At 43.7% G+C, this 14,303-nt stretch overlaps 1 protein-coding gene and 1 long non-coding RNA gene across 2 annotated transcripts in view; both read left to right on the top strand.

Moving 5' to 3' along the window:
• The first annotated feature begins 3,721 nt into the window (after nucleotides 1-3,721).
• LOC116154708 (uncharacterized) lies at nucleotides 3,722-9,284 on the top strand. Its single transcript, XR_004138645.2, has 3 exons — nucleotides 3,722-4,172; nucleotides 7,561-7,691; nucleotides 9,125-9,284. It is a non-coding gene; the product is annotated as an uncharacterized LOC116154708 (long non-coding RNA).
• Nucleotides 9,285-9,897: 613 nt separating this feature from the next.
• The window catches only part of USP10 (ubiquitin specific peptidase 10), a 66,797-nt gene continuing 62,391 nt past the window's right edge, over nucleotides 9,898-14,303 (top strand). The window contains exon 1 of the mRNA XM_031459180.2: nucleotides 9,898-10,004. Coding sequence (XP_031315040.2) covers nucleotides 9,984-10,004 — 21 coding nt within the window. The 5' untranslated portion in view covers nucleotides 9,898-9,983. The remainder of the gene's footprint in view (nucleotides 10,005-14,303) is intronic.

Genomic DNA, 14,303 nt, shown 5'->3' with positions numbered 1-14,303 from the left:
AGAGGGGCCAACCAGGGAAGCTGCTAGTTTCCACTCAGCTGTCAGCAAAGATTGCTGTCCCTCTCACAGAGAGGCAGCAGGTGTGGGACTGGCCAGTCTGCTGGGGGCTGGGTGGAGTGCAGAGTGAGGACCCTTCCTCTTCCGATCCACGCACAGGTGAGGTCCACACCTCGAGTTGGCTGAGACCAAGACTCTTGTCTCAAGGACCCGCCCCATCCTCCGAGGAGCTTGACAACTCTTGAGTGCTCAAGGAGGTCCACACCGTGCCGGGCAGGTAGTCTGAAGGCACTGGGGGGGGGACAGTGGTGAACAAGCAGTGAAGACCCCTTACTTCCCAGTGGAAGAAACAGACCAGCAGATCCAGGCCAGGCAGGGAGGGTGACAATACACTGTAAATGCACCGAACTGTACACTTAAAATGGGCAAATGTTCTGTGTGTGAATTAGATCTCAACAAAACTTAAAAAAACAAAACAAAACACTGGGGAGTATGCATGGCAGGTCAGAGGAACATAGGCATAGAAAGTGGTGAGAATGAGGGCTGGGGGCACATTGCAGAGGCTTTGAGCAGAGGAGGGGAGGGACTGACAGGCACTGTCCTGTGGTAGAGGAGGGAGTAAGGGACAGGGCAGAAGGAGGGACCCCCTCCAGAGGCCTGTGTAGTCATCTGCCATCCGCGCAGTGGGTGGTGGCTGGGATTAGAGACTCCCCAGTAAACCTCTGGAGGGAATGCATGACAGCTGCCCTAGTTCCCTCCTGCTGCTGTTCAAAACAACTTAATTATATCTTCCAATTTTGCTGGATATGAATTGAGGTGGGGCTCAGTGAGGAGAGTCTACCAGTCCACGTGGCATTGGCCAGGGTCCCTCCATGTTATGGCCTCACCTGTGGCTGCTTTGGAGGGGAAGGCTGGCTTCACTGGGGACTGATGACTGGACCCCTGGCCTTTCTCACCTGGTGGGCTCAGGGCAACCTGGTTCTAAGAGACACGAAGTAGAAGTTGCCTACGTCCTTTTTCTAAAAATTAACATCCAGTAGTTTACTCTGTGTGTGTGTAGTTCTGCAAAATTAAACAACCAATGAACTATTCCCTGTGAAAATTAAAGTCCAACAATGGATGAATGGCTGAACAGAATGTGGTCTAGCAACACAATGGAATATTACTCTGCCAGGAACAGAGATGTAGCACTGACACATGGTACCGCATGGATGAACCTTGAAAATATTATGCTGAGTTGAGAAGCCAGACCCTAAGGATGATGTCTTGTATGATTCCATTTATTTGCAATGGCCAAAATAGGTAAATTTACAGAGACAGAAATTAGATTCATGGTTGCTTAGGGCTGGGGTTGGGGTGAAAGAGGACAGGGATGCAATAGCTAAAGGGTACACATGATGGAAACACCCTCAAATTGACAGTGGTTGTGGTTGCATGTATCTGTGACTATATGAAGTCATTGAATTGTGTGATATGTGAATTATATCACAATAAATTTGTTTTACAACACTAAAACAATAATTTAACCCATCCTCTGAGTTTTATGTGTTGAGCTACAGGTTGAGAGCCAGGATAGAAACCTCCCTGCTTGGGTTCCCCCTAAGGCTGGGGATAAAATGGTAAGACTAGAGACAGCATTGATTTGGGGCCTGCCTATGAGCAATTCTGTGTGTACAGAACTCAGGGCATCCTCCAGAGGTCTCTCTAGAGCAGTGGTCCTCAAACAGGGAACTTGTCAGGAATGCAGATTCTCAGGCCCTGCCCCAGATCTGCTGACTCAGCCATGCTTGGGGTGGGGCCCAGCAATCTGTATTTTCACGAGCCCTCCTGGGGAGTCTAACTCGTGACTGAGAATTACTGCTCGCCAGAGGGTTCTGCTTCCTTTCTGCCTCCATAGGCTTTCCAAGCTGAGTCGGATCACCAACAGCTGTGCCTGTTTTGCCCTGGCCAAAACCTGAACCATGGGGCTTCTCTCTGGGTAAGTACAACCCGGCCCCAGGGTAGCTGAGGCTTGGGGCTTGAGAAGGCTGGAGAGGTCTTGGAGCAAACCTCAACAGGGCCACACACCTGCTGCATCCCAGAGAAAGTGAACCTCGTTTGTGGACTTCCTGTTGACAGGGGCAGGAAGCCCTGGGGTGCAGCCCAGCTCTTTGAATGGTCTCCAGCATCTGCTGGCTCTGGGACTTCATGCTCGGCTCAGTTTTACCAGGCATGCCACAACAGTGATTCATCTGCCCAGGGGTCACAGCCCGACTCCTTCAGTCACCTAAAAGGGCTAAAAATATATAACTCCTACATGCCGTTCTGAGCTTCCAAGTGCATGAAAGCTGGGGGCCTTTTCCTTTGTCCCAGGCTGAAATTGAAGAGACCAGGGTTCCAGTCTGAGCTTCATAACTAATCAGCCCCCGGCAGGGCTGTGCTTGGTGTCTCCTGCTTTCAGAATGGGGACCAGATCCCACCTCTGACTGGACACAGCATGAGGCTGTGCATCAGGAATGCAGGTTTTAGCCTTGGCTCTTCCACGTGCCATCAGGACAAGACACTTTCTCTCTCTTTTTTAAATTTTATTTTATATTGAAGTATAGTTGATTTACAGTGTTAGTTTCAGGTGTACAACAAAGCAAATCAGTTATCCATATACATACATATATTTTTTTTTCAGATTCTTTTCCACTATATGTTACTAAAAGAAATTGAATATAGTTCCCTGTGCTATCCAGTAGGTGCTTGGAGGCACTTTATCTCTTAAATCTCAGTTCTTTACTCCATGGGATGTGATCGTTGGAGATGATTTGTGTCCCTCAGGGTGTGACCTGCATCACCTTTGTACCCTGAGCAGCTGCCGAAGGGAGCTCTGGCCAGGAAATGTCTGGGGAACTCAGGAGGTGAGGTCCCCTCTGGAGATTCACATCAGGCTATACATTTGTATATTACAGCCTCTGGAAGTCCCATTAAAGACACCTGTTTAACTTTGGTGAACCCAAGATTCCCCAAGATTGTTTGCCCCTGGCCCTCTCCCCAATTTTCCCTCTATTAACAATACAGGCTTTATGTCATCATATCACACTTTGGGAAATGGGAAGCTAAAAGGTTTCTGGGTCCCATCAACTCTGACAGTAAAAGATTCAGTGCTTGTTACATCACCCACATGGAGAGATGCCACAAAGATGTCAAAGAACATGGTTGGCTGGCTTTTTCTGAGTCCCCATAGAGGACAGTGGCTTGATGCAGTTACCACATTTTAAAGTCCAGCTTTCAATTTTGCATATCTAGAATATTGATTTAGTTAATTTATCTCTGATGGTTAATTTTTTTATTGAGGTGTAGTCAGTTTACAATGCTGTGCTAATTTCTGGTGTACAGCACAATGCTTCAGTCATGCATGAACATACGTATATTCATTTTCATATTCTTTTTCACCATAAGCTACTATAAGATATTGAATATATTTCCCTGTGCTATACAGTATACATTTGTTTATCTATTTTATATGATGGTTAATTTTTAAGTGTCAACTTGGCTGGGCCACAGTGCCCAGATATTTCGTCAAACATTACTCAGAGTGTGAAAGTGTGAAAGTGTTTTTTAGGATGAGATTAACATTTAAATTGGTGGATTTACAATGGCCAAAGTATAGAAACAACCTAAGTGTCCACTGACAGATGAATGGATAAAGAAGTAGTGGTACAGAGTAGCCACAGTAGTAGGAATGTGGCAACCCGACTAGCCCACAGGGCACCTAGATACTTGGGTAAACATTATCCTGAAAGCGTCTGTGTGAGTGTCTCTGGATAAGGTTAACATTTGCATCAAAAGACCAAGTGTTGGAGCATGTGTAGCTCAGTGGTAGAGTGCATGCTTAGCGTACATGAGTCCTGGGTTCAATCCTCAGTATACTCATTAAAAAAAAGAAAGAAAGAGAGAAAAATATTTTTTAAAAAGACCAGGTAAAGCAGATGGTCATCCCCAGTGTGGGTGTCCTCTGGAGGCCTGAATGAAACAGAAAATGGGACAAGAGAGAATTTGCTCTCTGCCTTTTTGCTTTCAAGCTGAGACACTGGTCTTCTCCTGCTCCCAGACTGGAATCATCTTGGAATGGAACCATACCATGGGCTTTCCTGTGTCTCCAGCTTCTCGATGATGGATCTCGGGACCGTCTCAGCCTCCATAATCACGTGAGCCACCTTCTTATCATAAATCTTCGTATATATACACATCTACATCTATTATCTATCTATCTGTCTATCCATCTTCAACTGGTTCGATTTTTCTGGAGAATCCTGACTAATACAAGGTGATAACTTGAGATGAAAGAAGACTTTAGGCATGAAGATGTTCATTAATGTGATCATAAGAGTGAACAATTAGAAACAATTTATATACATGAAACATGCACAGAGTAGGAAAAATAATGTGTATGAGGTGTTTTTCTCTTTAAAATTTATTTGAAGTTTTTTTTTGGTGGAGGGGAGATAATAAGATTTATTTATTTATTCTTTTTTTTTTAATTTTAAAATTATTTTTCTTAATGAAGGTATTGGATATTGAACCTAGGACCTAGGGCCTCCTGCATGCTAATTTCATGCTCTACCTCTGAGCTATACCCTCCCCTCCAGTGAGGCTTTTTTTCTTTTTAATAAAATGGAAAAATACTTGCATTAATGTGATGAGAAAAGCCAGAAAAAAAAGCATCGGAAGCCCCCAGAGGGTATTACAGCGCAGATTGCTGATCTGATTTGGTGGCTCTGAATTCAGGTGGAGTCTCAGTATTACATTTCTAACAACCCCCAGGGGCTGATGCTGCAAGTCTAGGGACTGTACTTTAAGAACCACAGCTCTAGGGCAAATTTTTTCCTGGAAAGGGCCAGACAGTAAAGATTTTGTGGTCCAGATGATCTGTGTTGCAACTACTCAACTTTGCTCTTGCAGCAGGGAAGTCACAGGAGATATGTAAATGCCTGGGTTTGACTGTGTTCTGATAAAACTTTATTTACAACAACAATCAGGGGGCCATATCTGGCCCCTAGTTTTCCTCTCCAGGGAATGGTCATTTTGATTGACATACTATTTACTATTAGGGCCCACACTCTGTCAATTTAGATTTTTAAATATATATACACATATATATATATATGTGTATATATATTGAAGTATAGTCAGTTTAAAATGTGTCCATTTCTGGTGTATACCATCATGTTTCAGTCATATATATATGTACATATATTCATTTCCATATACTTTTTTTATTATAGATTACTATAAGATATTGAATATAGTTCCCTGGGCTATAGAGTAGAACTTTTGTTGTGTATCAGTTTTATATATAGCAGTTAGTATCTGCAAATCTTGAACTCCCAATTTATCCTTTCCCATCTCCTTTCCTCCTGGGTAGCCGTAAGTTCATGTTCTATGTCTGTGAGTTTGTTTCTGTTTGTAAATAAGTTGATTTGTTTCTAAAGCATACCTCTTCTGATACTACAGACTATGACTGCTGTTACTGTGATGACTATTACAAGAACAACTACCACTACTGCTACTGCTACTACTATCTTGTATTTATTGAGTCCATGCCAAGGACCCAGTGCTGTCTCAAATGCTTAACCTGCACAATCTGCTTCCCATTACAAACAGTTCCACGTAATACCCATTGGCATTAGTTCCATTTCACAGATGAATACACTGAGGCTTGGAAAAGTTAAATACCTCACCCAAGTTCACACAGCGAGTAAGTGATAGGGATTGTAACCCAAGTCCATCCAAATCCCAACCTCATGTGGTTTCCAATAGTGCTTGTGCTGGGACTGGCAAGATGAATATATACAAGTCTGCCAGACTAGACTTAGGGAAAGGGTGTTTTAGATGGAGGGAAGGGCACTGTGAAGCTACGGAGCAGTGAGAGAGCATGGTGCTTCTAGGAAACACAGCCAGTGGGGCTGTGCCCAGGCCAGAGAGCCATGTGGTGGTTCTCTGTCCAGGCTGTGTGTTAGAACAGCTGGGAGGTGGGGGTTCATTAAAAACCGGTGCCCAGGCCCACACCCAGACATCTTGACTGAATTGGTCTGGGACTGGGTCTGGATGTCAGTCTTTAAAAAATACACTTAAAAGCAAAAAGCAAAAACTCCTCAAGAGGTTTTAAGGCACAGCACAAACATGGTAGAAAAGTGCAGATTTTGGAGGCAGATGCATGTATTGTTACTAACGGGACAAAACTGACACTGGCAGCAGAGCCACTCTGGCACCCAAGTCACGTGGTGCCCCATCAAAGTGACAGATGGTTGGAGAGCTACAAGCCCGACAAGACACTGGGGGAGAGGTGGGAGCAGGAACTACCCTTGGAACTCGAGTGGCATAAATTGGGAGTTTGGGATCTGCAGATACTAACTACTATATATAAAATAGATATACAACATAAGTAGTCGCTTGACTTCTTTCAGCTTTCCTGGCCTGAAAATGGGGAAACCAACAACTAGTCTTCACCTCACTGGGTTTTGTGAGAATTAAATGAGGTCACTTGTTCATTGAATCATTCAACAAATATTTATTGAGCAGCTGCCAGAAGTCTAGAAGGGTTATAGGTGCTGGAAAAATAATCAGTGAATAAGACTAAGCACCTGGCTTCCTGATGTTTAGAGTCTAGTGGAGGAGACAGATAATACACATTGAAAATTACTGCACACTGGCATCCAGTGATAAGTGCCATGGAGAAACATAAGCAGGATAACAGGAGGAACTGGGGCTGGTGGTCCTCATGGTCTGAGTAGTCCTTTCAGAGCTGGTGGCCATCAGAGAGCTGAGTGAGCGAGGTGGACAGAAAAGGCACATGCAAAAGTGAAGTCAAGGGGAGGGTATATAGCTCAAGTGGTAGAATGGATGCTTAGCATGCATGAGTGGGATCAATCCCCAGGACCTCCCTTAAAAAAACAAATTAATAAACCTAATTACCTATCCAGCACCCCTCCCCATAAAAGGTGAAGTAGGAGTCTTCCTGGTACCTAGAGGTGACATCCTCAAAAATTATTGATTTCCAATTTCTTTCCATTCTGCAAAATTGTTGCTGACCCCAGAAGCTTTTTTGTTTTTGTGAGCTCTATCTTACTGCTAGTCATGGTTTAGGAATGAAAACCGAGACATTTAAAAATACGGATGAGAATTTATTTCTCATAAACTTGTTGCATGTCAATGTAAAACATATTTTGTAATGATACACAACTTGTCAAAACAAAAAAAGTTGGTCAGAAGAGCAGCAGCATTTTGTATTTTTGAAAAGCTCTTTAGTGTCTGACTTCCTAGGAAAACAGCTACGTTCTCATACCTGCTACTGATTTCAGTCTGCTGTGGTGTGTTGCTTTGATTGAAGTGTATGAAGAAAATCCAGCCTCACACAGATGGGGAAAGGGAGGGAGGAGTATTTTCCTAAAAAGTAGTCCTCAAAAGGAATGACTTTTTAGGTAATTGTGGATATTTTTCTTTGCTGCTCTGTGAAAAGGAGACAGATGTCTTAAAGGAAAATTGCAAAGTGGAATGTGAAATTCTATCAGTGAACTTTTCATACTTTTGATGCAGGAAAACAGATGTGGGGCGTGAGGAGGGCCATGCCCCAGGTCTTGGTTGAGCCCCTGGGACATGCCTGGCCAGGTGTGGGTCCTTGGCTTTCTGCATGAAAGAATTCAAGTGCGAGCCACCGTTGAGTAAAGGTAGGTTTATTTAGAGAGATACATACTGCATAGAGTTTAAGGCAAGAGAAAGGCAAGGAAACAGGTGTAGGAATTGGGTGCTCAGGTTAAAATAAAAGTAGGTACATACTCCATAGACAGAGTGTGGGCCGTCTCCAAAGAGGAGGGAGCAAAAAAGGCCACTAGGCGTGGTGTTGCCAGTTTTTATGGGCTCAGTAGCTTCACATGCCTACAAGTGGGACCATTCCAACTACCCTGGGGAAGGGGCTGGAATTCCCAGGAATTGGGCCACTGCTCATTCCTTGGCCTTTTGCGATTATCCTTGAGACGGTCATGGTGCCTGCGGGCATGTTATTTATTACCCTGTTACAATGAGCACATAATGAAGCTCAAGGTCTACTAAAAGTCAGACCTCTTAATCTTCAAGGCCAACTAGGAGTTGAATCTTCCACCATTTTGGTGTTAAATTGCTGTCATTCCTTGAGTGGCTCTGCCCTGCCCTCTTCCCTCCTGTCCCATTTTGTCAGATTAAACTCATTGGTCTAGTTTGTACTTTGAATGGATCTTTTATTCCTGCCTGATTTTATAACCACTACAAGTCACCAGTAGGTTTTCATATCACTCCCGGTCTTTATCCATATGCAGGTAGAATTTTTCTGTGGTTGTAATCATAGCATGGGTACCAGTTTATATTCTGTTTCCTTAACTTTTTGTTAAAAATTTTTTCAGACATATGGAAAAGTTGATAGTACCACTTTGATCCAACAATTGCTAACATTTTGCATTATTTACTTTCTGTGTTTATATTTGTTTTTCATTGTTGCAAAGCCCTTTATTTAAAAAAGTTTTTATTGAAGTATAGTCGGTTTAAAATGTGTTAATTTCTATATATGATTTTACTTTTTGTTGAAGCATTAAAAAAAATACTCTCAGGCATTATGACATTCACCCCCTAGAGTCTCCAGACGCATATCCTAACAATAAGAACATTCTCTCACGTGAGCATAATATCATTATTACACTGTGAAACTTATCAACAGTTCACTAAAATCATCTGTATCTAAGCTATACTCAACTTTCTCCAACTGTCAAAAAAAATTTACCAGCTTAAAAGAACCCACCTGGATCCAGTCAAGATTCACACATTATATTTGGTTAAGTCTTTTTAGCTCTTTTATTTTAGAACAGTTTCTCCCCTTTCTTATATTTTTCATGGCATCCCATTTTTGAAAAGACCAGGCCTTCTGTCTTACAGAATCTTACTGATCTCCTCTGCTCAGCACAGGGTTGGCAACAGTAGCCTCGCTGTACGTTGCACGCGAAAACAATGACAATTGTTATGAATAATAATCACAGTAGCTAATTTTTATTAAGGGCTTGCTCTCTTGGCCAGTATGCTCACACTCATTTAATTTGATCCTCACAGAAATCTTGAGTTAAGAAATTTTTATTAGTCTTATTCACAGGTGAGGAAACCAAAGGTTTAGGAAAAGAGAAATAACTTGCCAGAATCACTCAGCTAAAGGGGATCGAAGCAGATGGTGAATTCGTGAGCAGGTAGGGGATTTTTTGTTTCTTGAATCAATGACCTGAAAGCTGGTCTGTCTGTATAGGTGCATGTATGTGTGTAATAGGTAACACTTACTGAGTATTTACTATCTGCCAGGCCCTAATGCTAAGCGCTTTACATGTGCTTTTTTTTTTTTTTCCTCTTAAAAGCCTGGCACAAAGCAGGCGCTCAATGTTTGTGGAATGAATGAAAAGTGAATAAACGAACAAATGAAAGGATGTGACCTCCATAAACCCAGACTACTCTGAGATCTATAGCGCTCACTTACGAGACCCCGGCATAGGAAGACCCCGCGGTTAGGGGTCGCGACGGGCCAAGCTCAGGCCGCAGCTCCCGGGTGCCCCACGTCCCGAGTCCCGCCCAGCACCCAGGTGGGCTCCCAGCAGATGAGAAGTCGGGGTCGACTGGGTGCTTCGTTACTATCATAGCAGTCCCCTGACCTGTCCCCTTCCGGCGCCTCAGCCAGGCCCGGGTGGCCGGGGTCCCCAGTGGGCCCGCATCCGCCGAGGGGCGCGGACTACGAATCCACCTCCGGCGGGCTCCCGCCGCGCACGCCCACCTGTCGGTCGCGCATGCGCAGCGCGCGCCCGGCGCGCCTGGCCTCCTCGCGCCCCGCGGTGCGCGGCCCGTGCGCAGGCGCGGCGGCCGATGCGAGTGTGTATGTGCGGGCGAGAAGATGGCGGCGGCGGGGGAAGCAGCGTGAGGAGTCGGGCGAGCGCCGAGGCTCATTGAAACGGGCCGCCATGGCCCTCCGCAACCCGCAGGTAGTTGTCGGCCAGCGCCCTCGGCGGGAAGGGGCACCGAACTGCGGCTGGGCGGGCGCCGGGGCGGGCGGGTGCCCGCACCCTGGCCCGGAGCGAGCGTGTGGGAGTGGGGGAGGGCGCCGGGACACGCTGCCTGGGACTAGGCCCCGAGCCTCCCGCCGCCTCCGCGCTTCGGCCGCCCGCAGCCCGGCCCGCCCCTCGCCGGATCCCGTCGGGCCCCCGCCTCGGTGGAGCCGCGGAGTGGGGGCGCCCGGGCCGGCCGGAGAGGGCTTGAGGGGAGCGAAGGGGTTAACCTCGGGGCTGGACCGCGGGGCGAGCCTGCGGTGTAAACGGGGCCCTTGTCGCTCCGAGAGGCAGCCTGGGGTTTTCGGGAGGCCCTCGGGGCGGCAAAGCTTTCCAAGCACCCAGCTCCCTCTCTGTCCGGAACAAGCCACCAAGATTTGGGGGTGCCTCGCTTTCCCCATGCTCCCAAAGGTTGCTTTCGCAGCTTGATTGACAGCGGGTCAGGACGTTGCGGGGGGAGGGGGGCGAGCGGGAGCTTGTAGCTTTTAAAGATTCAAGTCACTAAGAAGCAGCCTAAGGTTACTGTTGCAAAGAAAACTCGAAATAACTCGCCAGGACCGTACTTATACTTGCATTTGAGTGACATCTTTTGCACAAATCCATCTCAACCCGGCTGACACTACTAACGCACTATGTCAGAGCAGTTATCTCACGCTTAGGGGCCGTTTATAATCCGTAAAGGAAAGAAAGAATAAAATGTACCTTTCGCTTTTAATGGGATACACGTGTAGAGTTGAACTTTCCCCACTCAGATACAGTTACTCTGGATAAAAATCGGCGTGTGGTATTATTTGTCAGGCCTGCCTGCTGTAGACCGCTGACTTGTGGACTTCTAACCTCTATATATAGTGTGCTTTTGTATTAAAAATGGAAAAATGAAACAAAGTAGCTATTGGAAAACTGGTGACCAGTAAATCATAACCCTTTATAAGCAATTGGTTTTTGTTGCCCTTTTGGAAATGGAGTCGATTTTAATAACTTGTGATTAATGAGTGTTGTGGAATTCAAAGCGGAAAAACTTTTTTAAAAAAATTAGATCTTCCTGGAAGCTGCAGTTCTGTTAAATTTTTGGTACTTCAGTTTGTTTTACAACTTCCCCCGTTTAACTTTTCTGTTCACTTGTACAGCTACTCTTTAAAGTATTTTAGAATAGTTCTTTGCACCAGAAAGGGGCTTAGTAGTTGTTGAATCAGTTTTACAAATGTGTAATTCAAAAACTTTTTTCCTTAGGAGATTTGGTATTTGCCTTTTTCTCAACTGAAATATTAATATAAATAACTACAAAATAGGTACAAAGTTCATTGTAAACTAATGGGTAGTATAGTATTTATAGTGATTTTGAAATGAGGAAGGCTTGTTTAGGCATAATTCACTTCCATTATTAAAAACACCTATCGCAGTGCAAAATTGATTGAAATGTTAATGATTGAATGGTGGTAATACATAAACTTAGTTGTAATTTCATTTGCTTTCATTGTGCCAGTATTTATGTTTCATGAAGCGGTATTGCCTATACACGTTTTTAGAAAATTGGAGTGGCAAAAGTAAGCTGAACATAAATGTTAGCAACACTTTGGGTTTGTTTTTAAGTCTGATTTAAATGCTTTTAAGTTCTAGCATGGAGAAGGTAGACAAGGAAATAGTATGATTTCTCATGATTTTCTTTTTAAAAGAGTAGTAATGAAAACAAGAAAGAAAATCATCTGCGATGGAATTTAATGATTGGATCCTGCGTGAGTCAGGCTGAGCATTTTAGATTTTTTTTTTTAATGGAGGTACTGGGGATTGAACCCAGGACCTCACACATGCTAAACACACACTATACCGCTGAGCTATACCTAACTCGTCCTCACCCCCCGCTGAACATTTCAGTAACTTCGTTTTATTTAGTTATCTGCTGTCCTAAGAGTCCTGCCGCTTTAACGGCCATTCAGTAATTCAGCAAAAATATTGAGTGCGTACCCTGTGCTAGGCACCATGATATGCATATTACTTGTTTACTACTGGGAATGACAACTGCAAATTAATGAGCGTCCTGATTTAAAATTGAGTTGTTAAAGGTTACAATTTAAAACATTTATATAGATTATATCCTATTTTCATCCTGTTGCTTGAACCCCCTTCCCTGATTGACATGAAACAGTGCAAACCTTGGGAACATTTCTGATGCCAATAGCTTTCAACACATTTTAACAAACACAAATGATGAACTTTGACAATTGAAGTGAAAGTACATCTCTAATTAATGAATATTTGTTGTCATGAGGGAACTGATGAAATGATTTGGGATAATTAATTTGAACTGACCAATTCTGCCTAAAACTAGAGGAAATTTTTGTGATCTTTGCATTCGCTCATAGTGAAATCCCCACAGTAATGCTTCTTCCACCCTGTTTGGATATTGTATGGCTACCCCTGTCCTGGTCCTCAGCAGCAGGCTCACCCCAGTCTATTCATTACCTCGAAATAATGTGGCCCCCACATTTTACACTGTGGAATTTCTTGGCCATTTACAGCATATGGCAGAGTGTTACTGTATGGTTGAATATCTTTATTAAAACTGACAGCTGTATTAGTAGTTCTCCAAAGAATTACTTATTTATTGGATTTTCATAACGAGCAGCTAGAGTAAATAAAGTTATTTGAAATACAGGATATTTGGAGATACAAATTTTCCTTTGCATAGTGACAGCAAAATACTGAAACATAAAAAAAAATTACTGAAACATGTCCTGAGACTAGATAGGCTATTTCAAGTTCGTGAGTTGACAATTGCCTCAGTGGTTTCTACAGACCAACAGTGCAGATGAGTTGTATCCAGGGCCTGGCCCTTGTGCTCTGGAGTCTTGTTGGGATCACAGTGCACTGAAATTACAGTGAATAATAAGTGGACCCGCCTCATTCTAAGTTCCTCTCTAGAGCAAAAGTTAGGAAGGACATCGATTCCAGGAGTCTTTTATGTGGAACAGACGTGATTTAAATAGTGGTTCACATAGGAAAACTTACAGGAGAAAAGTATTACAAAGCTTAATGATTATTTAATGCCAGGCCTAGTGGCACATTTACTTTGTACGGTACTCAGAATGTAATATTCAAGTAACTAAGAAAAGTTGTATTGTCTACTTGAATTAGTTACATCAAGCTTATTTTCTATTTTTGTATGTTTTCAAATTTCAGACAGCCAAGTACTTGATTTTAATGGATCAGTTTTTTCAAGTGGCACACTAAAGGTGGCTGTTGACACATCTTACTGATAATATACTAAATATGAAGACTAATAGGAAGCGCTTGCTTTTGAATTTGTAATTAGGCTGTTACATTTCTATTTACTGCCACACATGCAAGAATCGCTGTGGCACAAAACAGATAAATCTGTTTGCAGTGGAATTTACTGGCCTTGAGCCACTGGATTACTGTCATTTGTCACTTTAGTGCTACTTCAGCAGTGTAGATGTTCATTTCCAAAGACTTACATGTGCTTGGACTGCAGTTTTCCTATTTATTGAAGTGATCTCCCAATAGGTCTTTCTGTGACCATTTCTGTCAATGCAGGCTGGATTAAGAACTAGTGTAGGCAAAATAAAGGTAGCCCATGGGGTAGGTTTATAGTACAGTTTGTTTCAAGGATCAGAAATTATAGAATCTGTCATAAACCTAGATGTGGAGTCTTCAAAATGTAGACTTTTCATGAATGGACTACTTTCTGACTATTTGAAAGTTCCTCTTTCATGACCCCATTTTCAGCAGAAGACCTGATAAACCAGAAGCTGTCGACCAGTAACTCCATTCTGCTCTCTGTCTTGAAATGTGCCCTGGTTGCCCTCTCCTGGGAACTGGGGAGGTGAGGTGTAGAGGTGGAAGTGTGGTTTGATGCAGGGGGAGGGAGGATTAAAGTGTATCTTCCTGTACTTGCCCTTTCTGGCTTACTTGAGAGTTGTGAGATGTCAGTATTCCTGGAGAGTGCTAGTGCAGTGCCTGCGCCGGGTTGGAGGGGGGCTGCTCCGGGGCCTCCCTGGTGGGCTTGTCTGAAGCCTTATTGGTTGCCATTCTTCAGGTCAATTCTTAATTTATTTTTCTGATATCAGCTCAGGGGCCATCTCTTAAGCTTACACTCTGATTTAAAAAGTGTCACAACTAGTGCTTTAGAAATGAAAGTACTTCCTAATAGAAAGGCTCGTGTCCCCGCTCTTCTGCTTTTGGTACCTGATTTTTACATCTAGCTACCTCCCTCCCTCC

The sequence above is a fragment of the Camelus dromedarius genome, chromosome 9, assembly GCF_036321535.1.
Source record: "Camelus dromedarius isolate mCamDro1 chromosome 9, mCamDro1.pat, whole genome shotgun sequence".
NCBI lineage: Eukaryota > Metazoa > Chordata > Mammalia > Artiodactyla > Camelidae > Camelus > Camelus dromedarius.
Note: the sequence above shows the minus strand (reverse complement) of the source record. Positions and strands in the feature narration are given on the sequence as shown.